This window comes from Tetrao urogallus, assembly GCF_951394365.1.
Source record: "Tetrao urogallus genome assembly, chromosome: 16".
NCBI lineage: Eukaryota > Metazoa > Chordata > Aves > Galliformes > Phasianidae > Tetrao > Tetrao urogallus.
This window is the reverse complement of record NC_136829.1, coordinates 3,394,650-3,418,320: the sequence shown is the minus strand read 5'-3', so window position 1 is coordinate 3,418,320 and position 23,671 is coordinate 3,394,650. Positions and strand designations below refer to the sequence as shown.

The 23,671-nt window shown below is 45.9% G+C and overlaps 1 protein-coding gene across 1 annotated transcript in view; it reads right to left on the bottom strand.

Annotated features, from left to right (window-relative positions):
• The window catches only part of PTPRT (protein tyrosine phosphatase receptor type T), a gene marked incomplete at both ends in the record, with an annotated part of 415,989 nt that extends 396,365 nt beyond the window's left edge, over window positions 1-19,624 (bottom strand). Inside the window, one exon of the mRNA XM_079543413.1 lies at window positions 19,555-19,624. Within this exon, the coding sequence (XP_079399539.1) occupies window positions 19,555-19,624 (70 nt within the window). The remainder of the gene's footprint in view (window positions 1-19,554) is intronic.
• Between the last annotated feature and the right edge of the window lie 4,047 nt (window positions 19,625-23,671).

Below are 23,671 nucleotides of genomic sequence, written 5' to 3'. Positions count from 1 at the left end.
TGGCAGTGAGAGCAGGGTCATTTTTTTACAAGCTTCTTCAGTAGAGATCACTAATTGGTGTGGAGACTTCAACGCACATTAATATCCTTCAGCTCAAAAAGAAACCCAAGGGCATTATTTCCCTGAGCCTCTGATTTGGGCTGAAACTGCAGGTTTTTATAGAGATGTATGCATGTTCTACTGTGTTTAAAATGCTATATATGTTTATATGTGTATTTTCTACAGTGTAGAAATACTACTGGGGTCAGGATGCATATGGAGCACAGCAGCATGCCAAAACTTACTTTCGAAGTTCAGCTTTCAGCAGATTCCCAAAGCTAGCACAAATCCACTATCTTGCTATCGAATTCTGAAATAATTCTGCATCTGCAAGCAGACACCCATCGATAATTTTGATAAGCAGTCTGTGCATATCTACAATTTAGCACAAATATTAAGAGATATGGAGGAGGGCGCTGAAAAACAGAGTTCAGCTGTACGTGCAAGGCTTTATCTCTATGCAAAGCAGTGCTACGAGGAAGCAGTTGAGGAGGTGATGTGAACTTTTTTGCTTTAATACCTGAAAGTCAAAAAAAAAATCAATAGATTTTAATTGTAACACAAAGTAACATTTTGCTTTGAATTAAAGCAAGAAGTTTCCACATTCTCTGCTAAAGAAAGCTTTCAAACAAGAGTTTACTTGGTATTGATCAAAATTTTTTTCATCTATAAAAAAAAAGCTTCATTTATATTATACAAGGTTGAAACTGAAAACTTTGTCTCCAGCAGAAAAAATAAGCAATGAATGTAGTGAAAGCTATTTATTTTTTTCCTCATTTTTCCCCCCTCCCCTACAAAGATTGGCTGGGATAGTAACTGTATTTTCACCACAATCACACCTCAGGAAATGCACTGCTGTCCAGGAGCCTCTGTGCTTCTTCAGAGGAGACAAGAAACAAAAGCACACGCTTCTTTAACAGGTTTTTGTTGCATTTTCCTTTCTTTTTTAATAGATGCAGTCAGTTGCAGTGGTAGGAAGCTAAACTAAGGACCTTAAAGTAATACAGCTCTGGATTCCCAATTAAAAAGTGAGGAAAAAGAGGACTGTTAGAGCCAGAGCTCTGGAACACCAATTACAAATTGCAGCCCTTTAGTTACGTGATATCCCAAGCCTTTTTCACATTTCAGTGTTCAACAATCCTGTCTCCATGGGATTTCTGCACCCAGAAGCTGTGGCTGAGGCTGCACTAGGTGGAACCCAGCAGCAGATGGTCAGAGCTCAGTGCTCACCCCAATGCATGGGCTGAGGGAGCTCCACTTGATCAAACTCAGGGTTCCAGAGTCACAGAAAAAGCCAAACTAAGTCAGCAGTTCTCACCTATCCAACCCCAAGCAGTGTTTTCCTGTGTTCTTACCCCATTCCTCATTTTTACAACCCCTCCCAGGTCTCCTTCAGCCTCCTCTATGTTTCCACACATCAGGTGTGAAGATCCCTGAAGCAGCTTTACAACGTACATCAATCTCAGACCATTTATCAGCATGACTGACACCTGCCTCCCACCCAAACACTGCTCAAAGCAGGACGTACAAAAGCAGGGCAGTGCTCAACACACAGACGTGCTCAGCACTGCCTTCTTTCCCCTCCTACCCTCTGCTGAGGAAAGGAGCTTTCTTTCAAGTCGGTGAAAAACGCTCCTTGCAGCGCAAGTCTTTGCAGGGAGCTCTCTTAAATCCTCTGTAGAACAGCAAGCCACCAAACAGATGAACAACAGCCCAAGTCCTTGCCTTCCTGCACCAGCACAGCTGGCAACAGGTCCTACAGGGAAGCACACAAAGCAAAGCACAGCCTGGGATGCACTGAGAAACAGGAACAGGACTTCTTTCACTAGAGAAAAAAAAGACATCCACCTTCACAGCACAGCGGCTCAGCAGGGGCCATTTTTCCTCATGACTTCATTCAGGCCCTCCTCCTGAGCTTCTCAAGTTTCCTTGTGCTTCACAACTTGCACTTCTGCGCTGCTGTCTTTCCCTTTTACCACTTCTAAACAAGATGAGTAGCCAATATTACTATAGATTTCAAGTGGTAACATCACACACACTTGCAGATCCTCCTATAGCAGGAAACTGACTTTGTCTATATCCAAAACTAAAGAGCCAACATCACCCTGGCTTGTATCACAAGCAGCACAGCCAGCAGGACAGAAGGGTGATCGTCCGCCTGCACTCAGCCCCGGTGATGCTGCACCTCAAATGCTCTGTTCAGCATTGGGCCCCTCACTGCAAGACAGACACTGAGGCCCTGGAGCCTGTCTAGAGAGGGGCAGTGAAGCTGCACTGAGGGACATGGCCAGTGGGCATGGTGGGATGGGTTGGGGTTGGACTTGGTGGTCTTAGTGGCCTTTTCTAGTCTCAAAGGTTCTATCATCCTTATGCCACTAACGATCGCACGTGGTTATTAACACAATTTGCTCCGAGCACAGAGCTGTACGGAGTTCCCCAGAGTGGGAATAACTACGTGGAGTTCTCCAGTTCTGAGAAGATGGGGCACTATGACTGGGAAATATACACTGTCTGGACAGACTCAGGTCTTTTAAAGACATTTTGAAGACACTGCTAAGGACTGCTCTGATCCAGCAACGGCCATTCCCTAGCAAGTACTTCAGTACCAGCAGAAGCCTCTCCAGAGCCCAAGAAGAGCCTGAATAACCTTGGCTATCAGCTGGTCCAGACAAGAATAATGATAAACCACGAGATCATACAAACTCAAAGGAGGAGAAATTCAGCTATGCAGACTTTCAACCTCATGCTACATGCACAGGTCGGCATAAACACCTCTGCCTTCCCTCATTACAGCAGCTGAGCTCACAGCAGACAGAAGCCTGCCCTGAGGAGCTGTGTCTTACCCTGCTTAATGCATGAATTCAAATTCTATTAAGTGTGTTTTCAAGACTACTTGCAGCTTACAGACTACTGAAAGCAGGTAGCCAAATTCATCCTTCTGCAAATTATCCAAGTCAGTAAGATTGCTCCAAGGAAGCACAGCAGCAGGGCTATCAGTCCAGTAACAGCAACTGGAATTACCAATGGAGCCCTGCACAAACCTTTAGATGTGAACAGCCACAGGTCAGCCACAACTGGGATGGTTTGGGTTGTCTGCATACCCACAGCACAAATGAGGAACTTACTTCCACAGTTTCCTAGTCAACTCTAACACAGCATGCAAAAGCCCTACCTTTTTTCCTACAAACATTATACAGTTCTTCGGATGTGAACAAATACAAACTTCTAGTGCTGGCAGAAAAAGGGCTCTCCTGCCATCTTGAAGGTATCAAATAAGCAATGCTGCTTTGTAGCAGCACTCCCAATAAAAGGGTTTAGTGAAGTTAAACCACATACAGCCCTAAGTCATTCAACAGACCATAAAAGAGAATAAATCATTGATTTTTTTCTCTGATTTACAGAATTCAAAGCACACTGAATTTATTCCTATGAAGCCAAACAACCTGGGCAGCAAAGATGCCTCCAAGACTTGATGGAGATCCACAAAATAGCTTCAGGTCTGTAAAGGAGTAGAATTGTTCAAGGTATCTTAGAAAAGTTCGAGCTGCTAAAAGAAACCACTCTAGAAAAGTACTTCACCAAATATCTCTTTCTTTTTTTGCTGAGGGAATATATAAGCAGTATGTTTTTCCTCAAATGAAAATATAATAGCAACTGACAGACGATTATTGCCTTCCTCTATCTACTGGACAGGTCTGAGACAGTAAATCAGGACAGCCTAACTAAATATACCAATGTATTCAGTGCAGCCAAATATTTGATGAAGCGCACAAATTGAAATACAATCAGATAAGAACCACCTGGGAAATTCTGTGCTATGTATCAATCATCTCCAAAATCCTTTGTATATCTGTATGTATAAAAAAGACTATGTAAATCAGCTGAGAAACACATTAAAGTTGCACCAGCATGTGCAGGGAACCACAGTGTATGCTCATGCAGTGTGTCCAGCAAAGGGCCACAAGCGACTGAAAGACTGGAGCATCTGACATGCACAAAGAGGCTGGGATAGCTCAGCCTAGAAGCAGGAAGGCTCAGAAGGATCTCATCAGTGCTTATAAAACCCAATGGAAAAGCATAAGGATGACTGAACAGGACCTCTCCCCCCCAAACACACACACACACGAATGCAGAGGTGGTCAGAGAGCGGGACGCTGCCCACTGAGGTTGTGGCCTCCATCTTTGAAGACATGCAAAGTCCACATGGATGCAGCCATGAGGAACCTGCTCCAGGTGGTGGTCCTGCTCCGAGCACAAGGGTGGGCTGCCATCTCCAGAGGTCATATCTCACCTCGCTGCACTGATTCAGTTCCAACATCAGTGCCATTTAGTGCGATACTTGGATAGCTCTTTACGTATACCTGAAATTGTAGGGAATTGAAGTCTTAGAACATTCTTAACTGTACACATTCTCACTAAGACAGGACAAAATGAGTTATTTGTTAATAGTTTCGAGGAAAAAATGAGATTCTGATGTCCATTTGGACACTGCTTTCACTTGGGAAGGAAAATGGCATGTTTGAATAATACTGTGCTTCAGCACTCTCAGATTTCTCCATTTTGTCTTGAAGAAAGAATGACTTCGGTCCATTATGAGTACCCCAATGCCTAAAAGGAGCGCATTAACCACATTAACCTTTTCCTCTACAATAATCACACAGATCAATCAAAAATGAAAAGGACTCTTTTGGAGTCTCACCTCCAAAAAATCAGTTCTTAACCTCTCCAATGAAAAAAGCAAATCTCTTCCACTTCTCAGCATTTGTGTATTTGCTCTTGCACCATCCTTTGTAAAAGAATACTTTTCAGCTACATGAAAAATCAGCATCTGCCTGCCTCAATGCCTCTGCCAGAACACCATCCAGAAAAGCAAATTCCAGGGCTGGTTTATGATGGAGAGAGGTCCCCAAGCATTTAGCCCGCAGGTACATGGTAACCTTGTTCTGCTCATTCAAGCACTGCTCCAATACACAAACCTCCCCAAGGCTGTCTGTAGCATCGGTCTGACCATGCACAGGGAGGGCAGGAGCACAAACACGCACACAGGCACACATCTGGGTCAGAGCTCACTTATAAGAGTTTGCTTTTGCCTGAGGAAGTGCAACATCCACTTTGGGAGGAGCATGACATCCACATCCTCTAGCGAACCCCTGATTTCTGTTACTAAAGAGGTTGCACACAGTTGCTAACCCAAAGGAGCTCCCCAAAGATTGCTGCAGTCTCCTATAAATAGTCCCAGTTAAACCATCATTCGTCTCACCTGTCTCATACACAGGGCTCTAAAAGGGAAAATGGTTTGCTCCAAACCCCAACCTCTATTCTTGGCAATCAGGACAGAGTTTAAAAAACTCCAATGCTAAAATTCTGAAAAGCACTGCCTGTTCCAGCAGGTGTTGGTGGTGGGACCAGGCACACAGGTTTAGGGAGGGCCCATCATCCCATGGCAAGGTGCCACTCAGGGTGCAGAAGCAAAGCTCCTTGCAGATAAATTGGGCAGCTCCACTGCTTTCATTCACCATGTATTCTTGCATGTCAGCCACAATCTTATCAAACCTCCTAGGGAACAGATCATATGGTAGTACTGGGGGACAAGGAGCCAGCCTGAAAACACACTGCACCCATTGCTTTTCATCATAATTCAGTGTTAACGAATCTTCCCCTGTGAGACAGAATAGAAACATGCATGCATTTACAATAGATTGAGATATGAAAAAATTAACCAAGGTTATAAAACAAGGCCAGGACAGAGCTTAGAGCACAACCCCTGGGTTTCCAAATCCCAAATCAAAGTGTGGACTGAATATTCACCTGCTCCCCAAGAGTCATATAAAGCTGAAATTCCTGCGAGCATTCAAATATTATGAAGGGAGCACACTTCTCAAATGGTACCATTTGGGTACAACATCCAGTGGGCTGCTTTGTCACCAAGAAAACCTCTCATTACTGAACAAGACCAAGGATTCACCTCCATCTGTGAGAGCTCCTTGATTCTCTCAGAAACACAGGAGCATGGAGAGCTGCAACATGCCTACCTCCAAAAGGTTAATGAGCAGTGAGCTGACACAGGACCTTGGGGGAGGGGAAGGGCTTGATTCACGTTAAGTCTTCAGATACATTTTCTTTACATCTTTTCTCCATGTAATTGCACATATATTGCAGATAACACTCTTGTACCCAATCCACCTCATTATGGATCAGGATGTAAACTTCCTCTTCCTCCATAATCTCCTTGGAGCCAAAGTTATTATCTAAAGAAACAGGTATCCTGGGGAACAGTACTTGGTACAACAAACAACACCTCTGTATTTACTTTAATACATTAAAAAAGAAAGAAGGAAGTCAAAGACAAGTCCAAGGAAAGTATCAGCCTGAATGCATGATGCCCCATGTTTTCTCCACCCCATGCTATGCAGTAGGGCCCACGGGGCAAAGTAACATCAATAAACCACATTGTAAGTTTCCAGGCTCTGTTTTGAGCTCCCATACAGAGAGAAATCACTTGTTCCAAAGTAGATGCCTTTTCCAGTCACTGTCTCAATACACAGCCTTCCTTTCCTTCGCTGATTTGATCACAGATGAAACCGAATCCACAGCAACAAAAGCATCCACGGTTCTCAGCAGGAGGTGCTAAAAGGAGCAGCAGAGGCACTGCTGGCTGCCAGGGATGTGCAAGGCAAACCAGCACCTGGGAGAAACAAACCTGCAAGCTCCAGTCACAGCCCAGCACCAACAGAAGACCACCAGATCTCTGCTCCCTATTCCAACACCACTGCAGCACAGGCTTCCATCAAACCTCATCAAGGTTCCATTTTTAAAAATCCAGGTTCTTTAAGAAAAATCCTGACTTGGAAAAAGCTCTTATAAATGTTTTCATTATGGAATTTTTCTTACCTTCTTGCCCTTCTTAGCAGAGAGGCATTGCAGGGGAGAGGAGAATTGGAAGAGGATTTCTAATAAATCCATTCACCTTTATGGCCTCGGAACGGGAACTGTTCTGCATATTTATCAGGCACACATTGGGAGCACACAGGCACACACCTGCTGCTGCAGCACATAAATGTCTGGAGCGGAATTTAACAGCACCAGTGGGCATTACCAGCAACACACTGGATGCAAGAGGAACAAATGGACACTAGGTGTAGCTTGAAGGAGAGCGGAACAGGGATAAGTTGGAAGCCTGGGGGTCTATGAAGAAAGCAGATTTTTTTAAATGAAACTCATTTGTTCTGCAATAAAGTAAACATGGAGAAAAAAATAAAAGGGAATGGAACTGAAGTTAATTTTCAGGAGACAGAACATCCTCAAGTTGAGTGATAAATTACACAGCCCATTTCTCACCTCCTTTATTCTTTAATGTGATTCAAATAATCAATTCAGTTTAATTGCAGCAGCACTCGTTTCCCCACCCAGCTTTCTACTGTTTCAAGTTGAAGTGAACAAAGCGCAGGGTGACCTTAATTGCACAGAACACGCTGATTTTGATTCAAACAAGTATAAAATGATTGCAGCGTGAGACGTCATGTAATAAATACGATTAGAGACATAGAGACACGAAATCTCAAACACTTCCACCCCAATCCAACTGCCTGCTCACGGCTCTAAGCCACACTACCACCTTGGGCAACCCTCCACAAAGAAAGCAGCCCTATGCAGAGCTCACTGTACAGCCATCCAAAGCTTTGCTTGATAGACTCAAGGTTGATACTGCAAAGCAAAAAAAGGAGGCAGGGTGCTGTGCAGATGAGCTCACAATCACAAAGCAGCAGGAAAAGCCCCTGCCAATGCACTCAAACCCAATGGAGAAGTCCCCAAATTTCTGTCCAGCTCTGGTTGCTGATGGGCGTCCCCACCTCGAAGCAAGACAAAAAAAAAAAAAAAAAAAGTACTACTATTAAAAACAAAAAATCAAGCTTTCAGAAGGTTATTTACTGCCCTAGCAAAAAGGTCATCCACAGAACCCTGCACCAGTCCTCCTGTAGATCCAACATTAAAAGACGAATAATTACCTGATCCAATACTCTTTCCTGCCATGGGTCCTTTTGTTGTTCTGTACAAAAGATAGATGGTACTCACTGAATGAGCAGCTATTCAATATTTTGTTTTAATCTTATTGTTAGCTGTGTGACCCCATGCATTATTTACTGCACGCTATGCAAACTGATCTCCACAGAGAGAATTATTAATTTCCTCTTGGATTTCTCTAAAGCTATAGAATTTCTATTCCTTCACAACCACGCACGCACACGCACTCAGCAATGCCCCACAGCTCCTTCTTTGGCTGCTCCTGCTTCGGGGAGTCGGAGATTAAGGGAAGATAGCATTAATTCTGTATCCCCCCTGTGAAGCACCCAGGGCTTTTCAACATCCTCTGGAACTTGCACCAGCCCCACAAATGGGAAACAGCACCACTGATTCCAGCTGCAGCTATGATATGATATCTGGATATCAAATCCAGGGTGTAAGACTCGGGTCCCACCAGGGTGACAATCAGCAGCCAGCCACCAAAGCTGAGCTTTGAGAAAGTTATCCAGAGCCACTAGGGAGGAACTGGGAGGGATACATGATGCCTCCATACAATTCAATTCACTGCCACTGCTGATGAAGGGACAGATGAAGGCTGCACACACCCACTCTATTTCAGCCAGTTATTACCTTAAGTCCCTAGTTTGGAAACCTGCAGTTGTGCTCTTTATCTCCTATATGAGTGCAAGAACAAGCATGGCACTCGGGAAGCAGGAGTGGATGTGCTGTGATCCCCAGCCAAAGCCCAGTGCTATCAAACCCGTTGTCTTCAGACACTAAACCAGATGAATTGAAAATTCACCCCATTAGTGGGCCAACATCCCTCACTTACTGCATGCTAAATACAACATCCTCCTTTTTCTTGTAATACCTTTTCCCTCTTCAATAACTTTACAAGAAAAACAAGCTAGCAGGGGATTCTTCATTTTTTTTTTTCCTAGGATTGAATTACCTTCCCTCTATAGATGGCAATTATTTCATCCTACCTCAATTAAAATGTCTCAAGAAAAAGGGCTTCCACCATTTCCTTTGGGACACAACTCCACAGCCTCACAGACCTGCAATAAGGCTCTCCTAATGCTTAAAGTAAATTATGCTCTCGTTTCCGATCTCATTCCATTACCCTTGGTGCACATTAAGTAACTCTCCCTTCCTCCTCCTTTCCTCCAAGGTACTCTCCCTGTCACAGCTGAGTTCTCAGCTGCAGATCTGGGGGCTAAAAGTATTTAGATTGCATACCTGAGCATTTAGATGTTGTACTGTGAGACGTGGTTTAGTAGGGAAATAGTGGTAGGTGGATGGTTGGACTGGGTGACCATGGAGGTCTTTTCCAACCTTGGTGATTCTATGCCTCAGTTCTAAAAGGGAATAAGTTGTTTGTCACTTCCAGGTCCTCACAATAGTTTGTCACTCTCAGGAATAAGATGATGCCCAGGGTATGTTCAAGGCAGGAAAAAATAAATCCCAAGCACATAGTAAAGGCAGAATATCTGACCTGATCTGCTGCTCATGTAGATCACAACCATTTACCTGCTTCTTTTCAAAGTCATTTCAGTCACATGAAAATATTCTGTCAACTGTCAATCCTCTTAGACACCCAGCACTGCTCCCAGATCTCTCCCACCCAACTCAAGTAACTGCATGAATTTATTCCAAAATCCATATTGCAATATTGCAAAACTGCAGTTTCACAAGGTGAAGTTTCTGCCTCCAATTTATAACTTTGAGAACTTGATGATATTTCCCCCATTTCACCATCACTAAGAACAGAGGAACTGCTTCCAAATTTTTCCTGAACTTTAATGAGGGGAAATGACTTCTCTTACAACAGGAGCTAGAACACTTCCATCGATACAGGCACAGGAGCAAAGAAAAAGCCTCTTTAAAAACAACTACAAGGAGTGATTTAATGTGGGGAACTGCTAAGTGACCTTCAGCCAAAAGCAAGACTTGGTTCCAGAGCATTACATCTCAGCTATTTGCACAGTAAGTCTGTGTTACTGCTAGAAGAGCATCAAAGTGTGAGAGTAAAACAGATGTCCAATGCAGCTATACTCAGTATGCTAAGTATTGACACCAGAAATGCAAAGAAATGTAAATAAGTACATCAGAAAACATTAAGAACTTTGACACTCTGAAAAGCTTTATAATAAAAGATGCAAAGCAGAGACTTGACTTCAGAAGGGTTGCTTCTGCTGGGTAGGTTCATCTAAGGACAATTAATTATACTTTCTTATCTTTGCAGGCTCTGGCCTTGGCAGTCTCCAGAGTTATCCCTGTGCCAACAGAGACAGCGGTTGTTTATTTCCAAGCTTTCCGCTTCTCTGCGTATTACAACCACGTGCTGATATCTGTTAGCATATAAACCATCTCCCGTTTTCCAATCATACAAATCTAGACACTATTTCTCCAGGAGACCCCACTTGTAACGAAGGCGATTCATTGGGAAGCTGAAACATTGCTTCCCCATTGTAGAATGCAATAGTATGAACATGAATATTCACTCACAGCAGAAATACCTTTAAAGAAGTATACATGGGACTTCCTACATGGCTTACTGAAAACTATTATTTTGCACTAAATTACATGGACTTTTCTATTTCCAATTCATGTTAGAATGTTTGAACCCCAAGAACAGCAGAACTGCTCATTTCAGAACAGCTGTTTTTCTTCAAATCAATTTTCAGATCACAGTCATGGAAACTTTTCAACTGGGTTTAGAAATTAATGAAGATTTTTCTCCCCCACAGAAATTAAATGGAGGGTCCGACCCAGCCAGGCAGCATCCGAGCAGTCAGCTGTGCCCCTGGCAGCAGCACTCTGCATGTGTTTGTGTGCGGGGGGAACAGGAGGGAACTGTCTGCACTGCTGGCACATGGACAGGCCGGCGCTGTCTCCTTTCTCATCTCTCTTGCAGGAAACCCAGGCATCCTAAAGGGAATGAAGTCAGTGCTGGCAACAAAGCCACCAACCCAAAAGCTGAATTTATCACATTGCATCCTGTAGAATTTCCAAAAAGCAGCTTTTTTTTTTTTCCCCCTCCTGGAAGGAAAGAGGTGCACGAGATGCAGTTGGCTTCAGCTTTCTGATGGACGTAACTTGTGAAGCATAACTGTGGGTGCCATGCACAAGTTCCAGGGTACCTGGATGCTGCTGCTCTCTCAACCAGCTGAGTACAGGCAGTGAGGGGTAAGAGCATTTTGCAAGATGAACATCAGTCTTTGCTTGCTGCATGCTCATTCTTTCTCATTACTAAAATAAGCAGCACACAACCGTACCATAAATACAGGAAGAGATCTCTAAAGTATCAGTCAGAGAGTAACAACAGGGGAAACTTGCTGCTGTCAGGTTATAGGCTCTTAAAGTATTAAGTGATTGGCAGATGTAGCAATGAAGCTCGCACACTTTTCTAAGCAAACACAGAATGGCTTGTTAATAAATTGAAAGTCTTCTTATCAGCCTGGGTTGTGAAAAGAAGCTCAACCAGTTTGAGAAAACACCACAGTGCAATTGAGGGAGAATAATAAAAAAAATATGTGGCAGCCCACGTTCTGGCTGAAAGGCCAACTCTTCAGCAACAACAAGCCTTCTTCCTAGCTGACAATTAGCTTAGGGAAAGGAAGAAAGAGGTGACGGCAGCGACAGCCGCCCTCAGAAGCTGTAAGCAGCAGCCAGCTGCCGAGCTCTTTCATGCCTGCTCCCTTCCCAGGCCCATCCCAGCAGGTTCCCTTCACCCTTCATATCTTATTTCATGCTTCTTCCCTCCCTCTTCCTCCTTACAACAACGCCATACCCACATCCACCACCTCCTTGAGCATCTCCCCACCAATGTCTGTCAGCAGCCACCGTCGCTGCTCCCATTTCTTCTCTGCTTTTACAGCTTGGAGATGAAAGCCTTCTTCAGGGTACAAAAATGAGTCGCCTTGCCTCTGCAGCATGTAACACAGGTGGCTCTTTCGGTTATCTCGGAGTTGTTACACAGTAAAGCAATTAAGTTTAAAAGAATAAAAAGGAGAGGAAAAACAACTTCAGTACCAAGATGCTCACTAGGGGAGAGGATCTGACACTGATACAAACTGACAACTGCCCATCAAGTGCACAGCAAGAAGGAAGATGAGCTCCTAAACATCCACCACAGGCAGGACTTCCTACCCATCGTGGATGCATGTGTAGCTCTTGGAAACAGCCCTGTTTGTATCACAGGTAGTCCACACAGGTTTATGCTGATGCTGTTCAGGCCTTGGGAACAAAAGAGTAGGATTTAAAATATAATCTTTCATCTACACATTTGAAGTACCACCAAGACATAGAATATTTCTATTAAAAAAAAAAAAAAAAACAACAACTAATTATGGTGGAAATACACAGTGCTCTACAGTTCCATCAACAACTGCTTTCTTTTTAGGGTGTTTAATTGACACCTAGAGGAAAAATGAGATTTGGGATGCTATCAAGAAGGGACATGCTGACAGAAACCTCTGTTTAGGAGAGAAGAGCCATCAAGTGCAGTAGCTCCCCATCTTGCTGACAAAGTGCTCTTCTGCTTATCCATTAAGTACTGCTGTAACTCCAGCAAGTATTTCTACAGGAAAAGAGCCCCCTCCATAGCAACCAAACTCCATTAATTCCCTTATTTTCCTGACTTCAAGCCCTCCTTCTGCTGGGCAGTCTCAGCCATGCACTCTTACACCAAGAGACAATTGTACCACCTGTCTTCATCACACTCATAAGGAAAAGTGGAGGCCATGAATAAAATCCTCAGCATGTTTTTTTCATTTAGAAGAGGAGCCTGAAAGCACCGCACACAATCACCTATTTACCTATTGAAACCTTCCTTCTTGTTTGCAAAGATCCATCCCTCCATCCTCCATCGCTGTGGAGCTGGCCTTTGAACTGACGCTCAGGTAGTGGAGATGCACTGATTCAGGTCATTCAGGTAACACCAACAAATTCAGCAGTACCAGAGTCAGCAAAAGCACATTTCAAGGTGAATAGCCCCAGCACAATTCAAAGGCCTATTTCTGCTCAAAGAGGTAACAGCATTTTCTTCAGATTTGAGAAGGACTGATCCCCAACATAAAACAAAATGGATGAAATCAGGATTAAAGTGCAGTTCTCTTCCTACTGTCATCCTTCACAACTTCGCAGAGGAAAAGCAGAAAGTCAGCCCTCCCAACACAGCTGTGTGAGCACTGAACCCAGGGTTGTTACGTGGAATCACAGAAACTGCTCTGGTTTCCCAGCCACTCAACAAAATGACTAGTGGGATCAAAGCTGAGATTAAGGCACTTGGAGGTGATACAGGCAAAAAACATGAAGGCAAAGAGGAAGGACTTCCACAAGTACATTGGCCAGAAAAGGGAGACCAAACAAAACAGGCATCCCCAACCCACTGACAAATAAGACGGGAGAACTAGTGACAACAGACACGGAGGATGGAATTAACACTGAAGTTAATACCCTTGTTTAGATAACAAGCTTGACTTCTGCAAGGCCTTGGACACGGTCCCACATCATATTCTTTATGTTAGAGATATATGAGCTCAAAAGGGGGGACTACTCAGTGGAAAGGGACTGGTTGGAAGGTGGTCAAAGGCTCTATGTCCAGGTGGAGGTCAGGGATGAGCGGTGTCTCCAAGGGGCCATTCCGGGACTAGCACTCTTTAACATTTTTATCAGTGGCATAGTCAAGAGGATCAAGTGTACTCTCAGCAAGTTTGAAGACAACACCAAGCTGAATAGCACAGTCAGTGTAATAGAAGAAAGGGATACCATCCAGAACAACCTAAACAAGCCCCAAAGGAGGGCTCGTGTGAACCAAACAAGGTTCAACAAGGGCAAATGCAAGGAGTTCAACTTATATCTGGGATATCCCTGATCTATGTACAGACAGGGAGAAGAACTCCTTGAGAGCAGCCCTGCTAAGAAGGACTTTTAGTCTTGGTAAATGTAAAGCTTAACATGAGCCAGCAGTGTGTGCTTGTAGCACGGAAGGCCAACTGCATCCTGGGCTGCATCAACAGAGGGCCATGTGGCAGCAGGATGAGGGAGAGGATTAGTGCCTGATTCAGTGGTTAGCCACTGCCCACAGCACAGAGATTGGAACCAAGCAGTCTTAGAAGTCTCGGAGGTCCCTTCCAACACAAGCCAGCCTATAATTCTATGGTTTTAAGTTAGCATTCAATGGCAGCCAAGAGGTGCAGGAGCAGAGCAGCATAAGGTCGTCAAAACAAAAACAATTTAGAAACCCAGACACCACCATATCTCAGCGACTTCAGCACAGGACATGGAGGCAAAACCCAGATCCCTGAGCAGAACTCAGATCTGGTACAGATACGTTGCAAACATTGCAAAAAAACAATTTAACAGGCTACAATGAGTCTGTCTTCCCATCACACAGGTTCATGCATGGACATCACTCAAATGTAGTTCATTTCTACTGCTCACGATATTACATGAAAGATACCTGACAGCAAGCTGCTAAAGCAATTAAGACCAGAACATTTACTGCCAGCCTCACCACTTCCGCAGCAGCCTGGCTGCATGGGAGCTGCACTTGAGGCAGGAGGGGGCCTTGGGCAGCCTGAGCTGGTGGGGAGCAGCCAGCCCATGGCAGGGGTTGAGACTGGGTGGGCTTTAAAGTTCCCTTCCAACCCAATCATCCCATGATTCTATGCTGTCTCTTGCAGAAGATGCCATGCCCTCCCATCCAGGTTGCACAGCATCCAACATCTCTGAACCATGGTATGATGGATAGGATGTATTTACCAGATACTATAAAACAAGTGGCTCTGATTAAATGATGTATGGTCTGATTAAGACATGGGAATGATGTCTTCTTCCATCAAGATAGATCATCTTTAGAGCTTGCAATAATGAACACTAGAAGCAATTGCACATTGGTTACAAATGTACAGCAGGGCCAGGCTGTACAAAGCCTTTCATGATGCTGTGACAGTGAGCAAGCAACATCCAGGTGCAAGAGGTGACACAGAACCAGAGAGGTGACAGGTAAATAAATTGCATTTCCCCTCCAAAAAGCAAGTATCACTGCAATGAAACGACTCCCAAGCAGTGCAAGGCAGCACAAACAGGCTGCACACCATCAGCAGGAAAATAGGAGAACTGTAAAATTCAAGTGGCACCAGAAAAAAAAAAAAAAGTGACTCCTGTCCAAACACTGTGGTTTAAATGAGCCAAGTAATACCGCCCCATAAAATGCTCAGAAATGCCATAAAATCCAAATGCACCACATTCTTCTCAGAAACGAGAACACAGAACCAAGCAGCATCAATCCAGGACCAATCTGGGACCAACCACCAAGTGACGCAGGAGGCTCTGTGCATTGCAGCTTCCAACAGCCCATCACAGCAGTGACCTCCAGACCCTGCTGCTCTTTAAGCCCTCTGCAAGGAAAGCCTTGTCTACCAGCACACCTACAAGCACTTTTTGAAACTTCATTGCACGTTGTGTCTGTGCGTTACAAGACACTTGGGAAACACTCCGAAGCGGTTTCCATACCAAATTAAGTGTCTCTCTAAAGGATGCGTGCTTTATGCAGAGATATGCACACACTCCTGCTGCTCTTCACACAAATACCATGAGTTTTTATGAACGCCAGCTAAGCTCCAGTATTTCTACAATGAAACAGACCAGCAGTCTCTTACTGCTCCCAAGAGCCAGCAAACCCACCCATGCCCCAGCACTCCTCAGCAGCTGGGTCTCCCCACACCTCTCTGTCAGATTTGCACACCGACAAAACATTTCAACTCAGGAGTTCCCATCCAAGCAAAGAACCCATTAATATACATTAGTTTACCCCCTTTATAAAACTATAATGGATGCTAACGGAAGCATAACCACCATTATGATGAATAACAAGCTTAAAAAACCCCACTAAACACAGAGAGAATGAGAGACACACTAATCCTGTGCTGAAAGCTATTCAGGAGGATTGTCAGCGCAGTGCTGAACCGATCAGTTTATTTCTTTTTTCTCATCTTCACTTAACTGGATTTTATACACAAAAGTAGATGCTCCCATGAGAAACAGCCCCCGATGGCAGCTGTTTTTTGGGAGGTTCACGAAGCCTCAGACCTACATCTTTACCACTACGCAGGTTTCCATGGCAACAGATGGCGGTGCCTTTGAAAAAATACTATTATATTCTAGAATAAGTATCCCAAATCATTCCTGCAATATTACCTGGAGCACGTGGGCCTGCACAGAGAATCTGAGGCTCTGTGGAAGTACAATTAAACGAGAGCAGCGGAGCTGAGGGACTCTCAGAAGGGCAGAGGGAAAGAAGGGCTCTGCGTTTGCAGAACCAGAACTCGGATCCACAAACACCTTTGTGCACAGCGACCTTTCACAGCCACTGTAAGGGAGGCAGCTTCAAGTCACCTTTTTGATATTAATTATTTATTAGAAAACAAATCAAAGCAGCCAGAGATGTAAAATAAAGTTGAATTGTAGTGCGAACAGTTCCCCAGTGAGAGTGAAAAATGATTATTGAGTTAAATGGCTGCATTGTTAGCAATTGCCACACTGAGAAGCTTACTTGGAAAGATCCATTTTTCACTGCCAATTTACCGACAGCGAAATCCACAACTCAATTAACTCCTGGGAAATTAATTCATTTCCCTCCCAAATCCTCCCAGCTCGGTCCTTCATCCCCATCTCCTCTCTCTTTGATCCCCAGACGAAACCATCCAGCTCCGTAACTCTGTGATGGGCAGCAGCCTGAAAGCAAACAGCCACAGCTCAGTGGCAGGGAGCACAGATAAATGAGCAGGAAAAAAAAAGATATATAAATAAAAATATAAAAGATTGACACTGACATCAGGAGATGACCAAGTGCCCTGATGGCCAAGGGAACAGTCCCAGCACAAACCCACTGGACAATTTCCCCCTCCCAGATGCCTTTCACAGCTACAAATGAACTTTAATGTCCACGGGCTCCACTTTCTGGTATTAAGAACACACAAAGGGCTGTAGTGAAGCGCACAGCAACCAGCAGAATCTTCCTTGTAGAGCTGCACACGTGCTTTTGGGAAAACATCCTGCTTTAATTTCTGAGCTCCTACAAAATCAGCAGCCTCTGGAATTACCTGCTGCTACTTTATAGAGTCACAGAATCACCCAGGCTGGAAAAGACCTTCAAGATCACCCAGTCCAACCACCCCAACTACCACCGATACTTCCCCACTGAACCACGTCCCTTAGAACAACATCCACACATTTCCTGAATGCATTACATGGGAAAACAGAGGAACTGAAGTAGCATCCAGCCCCAGAGCCACCCAATTGTTCAGCACCCACAAGCACACCTTTGGTGGTAAGCACAGAGCTCAAACTCAACCCAAAGCGACTGCTGGGGGAACTTATAAATAGAAAACACAGAAATTACGTAAGGAAATAAATGTCAGCCTGCTCCCTCTGTACGAAGCCACGCACTGCAAGTAGGAGGCGGCCAGCAGTGTGCTGTAGGGCTGCAATATCTCCGGTTTCACATGCTGGGGATAACGGAAAGAAGCCGGTAAGAATTCAGCGTTGTTCTGCCTCGACTCGTGGCTGTGCTGTTCGCTAACTGTCATGTCGGGAAATAAACGAGAACACCACCAATTCCTCGCCCAATGGGTTCCCAACTTCTTTCCCCAAGAATTTCGGGATGTCCGAGCGGCAGCAACACGCCGGGCTTCGGAACTCCATCACAGAGAGACGGCAGCTCCGACGGCCCATAGTTATGGGCACAGCACCACCCGATGGGCGATGCGGGAACGCGCCGTGCGGGGACCGCAAACCCCACAGAAGTGTAAGAGGCAAAGCGTGGCCGAGCAACTTTGGCCTTCTCTTCTTCTTTCTCCCCACAAAACTATCAGCAATGCGGAGCACGCAGCGCTTCACTCCACGGTGGACCTGAAGGGGAGCTCTGCTTTAAGTTCAGCACACACACAGCTCCGACAACATGAAAAGCAGCCCCTCTTGCTTTGAGCAGCAAAGAGCACACAGAGAGGAGGTGAAACGCTGTTAATGGTCAGGAAACCCCCACGGTCACTATTCCTGCAAAACCAACGCTGAAAGCCAAACATACCGTTGCCTTCTGAAAAATAAGGATTAGGCAGCTGCTTCCATTAAGTTCACACATGCTTAGTTCATATTATATTGCTATTTCCCTCAATTTCAAGTATTTCCTGCTCCCTAAAAAGTTCACCACTTTCACTGAAAAGCCTCTTTCTAAGCACCTGGCTCAACAAATTCATCAGAAGGCACAGATCTCACCCTAAGCGATATGACGCACACTGAGAACCCAAAAACACCGTTGGAACAGAAAGGACAGAAGCAGCCCCACGTCTCACTTACTCAAGGAAGAAGCTCCCTAACTAGGTTAGACTTCCCAGCTTCCTAACAACTCTGCGGCTCTGTGCAGTTGCCTAGCAATGTCAACACGATGCCATGGTTTTGCCAAAGCACTGACGGATTACAGCATCCCCTCTGCCGAGCTGGGGGCTCAATGCCTGCCCAGCTCTCCCCATGCCAAACTTTTCCAGCCATGCCGAACAGAAGGTATTATTTAAAGGCATACATAGAGCTGGCTGCACGCTCGGCATCCACTGCTCTGTGCACTAGTTCTGTTCTAAAGAAGAGAGATGAAGTTGTCAGGGCTCTCAATCATAAGGCATGGAGCCCCATCTCCAGCACTGAGATTCGTCACTATTAAGCAACAACAAGGAGAATTTTTATTTCCTATAAAATCTTCTGGTCTGTATATGATCAAAAGTAGAAAAACTAAATGCATTAAGTCAGGAAAGGGGAATGTTACAACTGTTTATTGTCCAGCGTTAAAGAGAAACTGCAGTTAGACTGTTTCATATTGAAATATCTGAGGGAAGAGCCAAAACTACACACATCTTTCTTTCACCTACAAAATGGAACAAGAGGAGAAACCTGCACCTGTCGTCTCAAAGCCATTCGAACTATGCCTAAAGGAACTTGTAGGAGGGGGAAATAGCAGGCTGCTATTAATGTACACATGCCAGGCAGCAAAGTATTCCTTAACAGAGCCACGGCGAGAATGACAGCTGGGAAGGAGCGGCTTCCCGGGGAAAGTTACTTGGGCAGCTAGATGAGAGGGGGGAAAAAAAAATCTGTCCCCAACTCCTGGAAATAACACGAAACGCTCCTCCGAGCCGAGGAGCTTCCAGGCAGGAACCCACCGGGGCCGCTCCTCTTCCCGCAGCCCGGCCGGCTCGCAGCGACAGGTCGCGGTAGGGACTCCAAGTCCGGCAAGGAGGCGGCGATGCTCAGCCCTCTCCCCGCACAACTTCTCGAGCAGCCCCGGCCCGCGGGCACCGCCGCGACCCCTCCCGGGCCGAGCCGAGCTCCCCCGACCCGCACCGCAGCGATCTGCCGCGGGGCTCCGCCGGAGGCAGGGCTGAGGCTGGAAGAGTTGAGGCACGCCGCGAGATGCGGGCATAACCTCACCGCGCTCACCTGGGAAAGCCTGTCCGTCCGCCTCGCGCAAAAGCCGCAGGAGAAAGACGATCGCGGCGAAGCCGGTCATCCTTCCTCGGACCGAGCGAGTTCACCGCCCACCTTCCCCGCCGCCGCCGTGCCGCTGCCTCCCCTCCGCTCTCCCCCGCATCGGAGCTCGGGCGGCAGCGGCGGCGGCCCCGGCAGCCGGAGCCGCGGTGCTGCTCGGCGGAGCCGCCGAGTGGCGGCGGGGAGCGGGGGGAGGCGGGCGGAGGGGACCCCCCCCAGCGGCCGCGCCCGCGCAGAGCCGCCCCGCTGCCCCGCCGAGGGGCACAGCCCGGCTCCCCCCTCCTTCGGATTAAAAGCCGTCCTCCGTCGCGCCTGGCGGTTTGTTTCTTGTTTTTTGTTTTTTTTTTCCCCCCTCCTCTCTCTCTTCTTTAAAATCCCGTTCCAAGCCCGGCTGCGCACACCACGATCTGCTATCGGTAGCGGCTGAAGTGCAGCATCGTGCCAGCGAATCTCGGGTTCCTGCTCCTGCCCGCTCTCTTTCTAGCGGGGATGGAGCGCCAATGCAGCGATCTGCGCTCAGCGGGGACGGGGCAGAGCTGGGAGGAGGGACGGAGCGACCCTCTGATGGGGGGGAGGCGGCAGCAAGAGTTCGGGATCCTTTGTCAGCAGCTCGCTGGGCGGCTGCCGCTGAAAACAGTCATTTTCGTCATTATTCACTTTTGAGAGAGTTAACCGCTGAAGATCGGATCACAGCGTGTAGTGCTGCACACAGGCTGTGTACACAGGCACTGTCTCAAGCAAAATAATTTAAAAAAAAAAAAAAATCGCTTTCCGTAGGCAACTTTACAAAAAAAAAAAAAAAAAAAAAACACACACTTCATAGGCACAAAATCGGAACACATCAATATTGATCGGCCAACCTGAGCTGGGATTCGCACAGGAAGGGGGAAGCTTTGACCACCTCACCCAGGATAAAACGAGTCTTTAATCATCAGCACAACAGGAGATTATCTGTGACAGTAACTCAACTTCCCCAAGAAATTCCAGCAGTGCTACATATGCTTTTCCTCCGACTGCTTTAGGTCTAATAGAACACCGCTTCCTCATTAAATTTAATACTGCTCTCGGTGTCACTTAATCTCCCCTCTTTGTACTCCCTCCGGCACACAGAGCCCATTTCTCCCAGTGCAGGGATGGGGTGAATGGGGTCAGCCCTCCCCCAGGTACCTGCAGCCCATGTTAGGGTTGGAGACCACCCTGTGCAGGGCATGGAGCAGCACCATGGCACACTGCAGGGATGGGGCACTGATAAGCAAAGCATTCATCTGGTGGGCTCCTCCAAGCAGCTCCCCACAGCAGGTAGAGGAGACGCCTCAGGTGAGGAAGTTTCAGCACCACAGCATCGAGATTCACATTTGGAAATCACTGTTGAAGTATTTCACATTGCATTCCTGGTTTTGTCAAGCACAGACTTTACCAGCCAAGCATCACCTAACAAAGGTAACTTCAATTCGTTGCTGGTATCCACCTGCTGCCCCCATGAGTTACACTGCTAGAAGCAGAGACAGCAACATGGGCACCAGCACAAGTAACAATGGGCCCAGAGCAAACCAGGGCTCACAACGGTGGTCCAGATTTTCAGTTTCTTACCTAAATGCATAAGACTATTTCCAACAATACAACGTTCCTCCATAGACCCAACAGAAAGACTTGCAAAGAGATGAAATACCAAATACCTTTCAAAAGTTCTGCAGAATGAGTTACTCATCCTCAGTGCAGGAGGGGAGAGACAGTCCCCACCCTTTTCAGTGTCACAGCCATATGGCACCGTGACTCCATCAGCACACCTTGCTTATGGGGCAGGATCACCACACTGCAAACTTGGTGACAGCAGAGAGCAGACAGCATCGAAGACCAGGACAGAGCACAGCACCATTAACTGAAGCTGCTCCTCTATGGCACCAAGTTCTTCCCTCCTCTGCCTGCCAGCTCATAGGAACAGCTTCTCCATGACAAGCACTCAGGAAGTGAAGTGTTGAAGTAATTGCCATTATTTAAAAATAGATACAGAGCTGAGTTGCACTGGTATTGAGTATCTCCATCCAGAGAGGAGTCTGAGAGAAGGTCTGAGCACTGTGTTCAAAACCAAAGTCTCTGCCAGCCCCCCCCAAAAAAAGCCCTCTAGCCAAGGAAATGCAGTCCTTTCTGTAGGTGTCAGCATCACTTCAAGAATTATGGCATGCCACTATCTTTTGCTGAGTAAAGGGACAATCACATAAACAAGTATACGACTAGAAGCCTAATGTGAAAGCAGAGAACACGATGGCAAGGAAACTGAAAATGTCACCATCTAAGCAGCCTAAGTCACAGAAACAACCCAGCCAGTAAAGCACGAGCAAGCAGAAACTGCAGAGAGAATCCTGCATCAACACAAAGTGCTTGTACAATAAGAACAGAGAGGCCTGAACCACAGAGGTGATGCTGTTAAGTGAAGGAAGTAGGCGTGATGGGTAAACAGCAAAAACCAACCCTACATCAAGTGATCATCGCTTGTCTCCACATATATGAAATAAAAGGAAGAAACAAAAGCAAGCTTGCAAAGCACATTCGGAGTGACAAAGTTCCATGAACAGATTTACTGAGGTCTGAGGAGCTTAGGGAAAACAGAGAAACTTCTTCCAAGGAGAGGTGATAACCTAAGAGAGAAGTCTGCATCATAAGCAATGTAAAGGAGAAAAGGTAGGATCCTCATCCTCACCTCTCACCGGATGGGAGAAAATGGATCATAAGAAACTGACACTGACACCAAGAGGGGCAGAGCCAAACACCAGGCTGAACTGATGTCTGAAGGACTGTCATCCAGAACCACTTCATTGCAAGAAAGGAAAAGAGAAGATGTGCAATGACTGCAGCAAGGACAGGAGATACTGAAGTTACGCAGTGTTTTAACCCAAGTGGCTTAAAACAGAGCTAAATGCTGGTGTTAGTACTTTGGTTTGACTTCTGTTCATTCAAGTTGGTTCAAATTGCAGAATAGCACACTGCATCCATACTGAACACTGGGAAAGGGATAAACTGGTTCTGGAGCCACTCAATTTCAACAGCACAAAAGTTGGTGGGAGACACTCTGAAGGTTAAAGCTGAGCAACAGGCTACACTACAGCAAGGATGTTCTAATGGAAATGTGCAGAAATTGTCTGTTCAATTAAAGGAAGCATGATCAGGTCAACATTAAAATCACAACTTTACCAAAACATCTGATAAAATGGCATACAAGATAATCCAGCATTACTACCAAAGAAATACACAGCAAGACTCTGCCCTAAAAGGAAGGTAACAGAGCAACAAGCTGCAGGCAGAGACTGCAGAGACATGGGTTAACAGCAAGGCTCTGTCAGAGTCCTGATCAAAGTTTAGTTTTTATATTAATACCCCTGGTTGTCTCCTAATGAGATACACCTGATGGCACAAAGTCAATAGGAATCACTGACAAGGATTGAGAACAGTGAGAGAGGATTGGACGGATAGAGAAGGGATGAAATCCAGCCATAAAAGATATCAAGTCGCACTGCTGCACCTCAGCAACGAGAAAACGTGCTGCAGACCAGGAATGGATCACTGAAACAAACACAGAGTGCAGCAGACTTTACAACCAGGGAAAGCTCTGAGCTTCAAACGGGGCCACGGAATGTGGTTGAGTGCTCCATGGCTGAGGAGCAGGGCATGCCATGCACCAGCACTGAGCAGCAACACACACATAAGCTGTGGCCTCTGCAGCTATTGCAAGGAATTAGAAGCCCACGAAGTGGTCTCATTAAATCTTTCTGAGCTCACATCCCATACAACATTACCATGTCAAATTAGCAAAAGAGGAGCTGTAATTAATTCCATCCTGGCACTTATTATTACAGCTTGTCTCACTGTTGCTAATGATTCAGAGCAAGGTCCCAAGTGGCTTAAAACAAGGAAAAAAAGAAAGAAAAGGAGGGAAACACTGCTGTAAGTTCTAAAGTTTGCTGCAGCCTGTTGCTCAGGGCTCATTGGCTGCACAGAACAGCTCCCTTGCTGTGACAGATAAGGAAACAATCCTTGCTTTTACTCACCCGCAGACGGGAACGTTTGCCCCTAG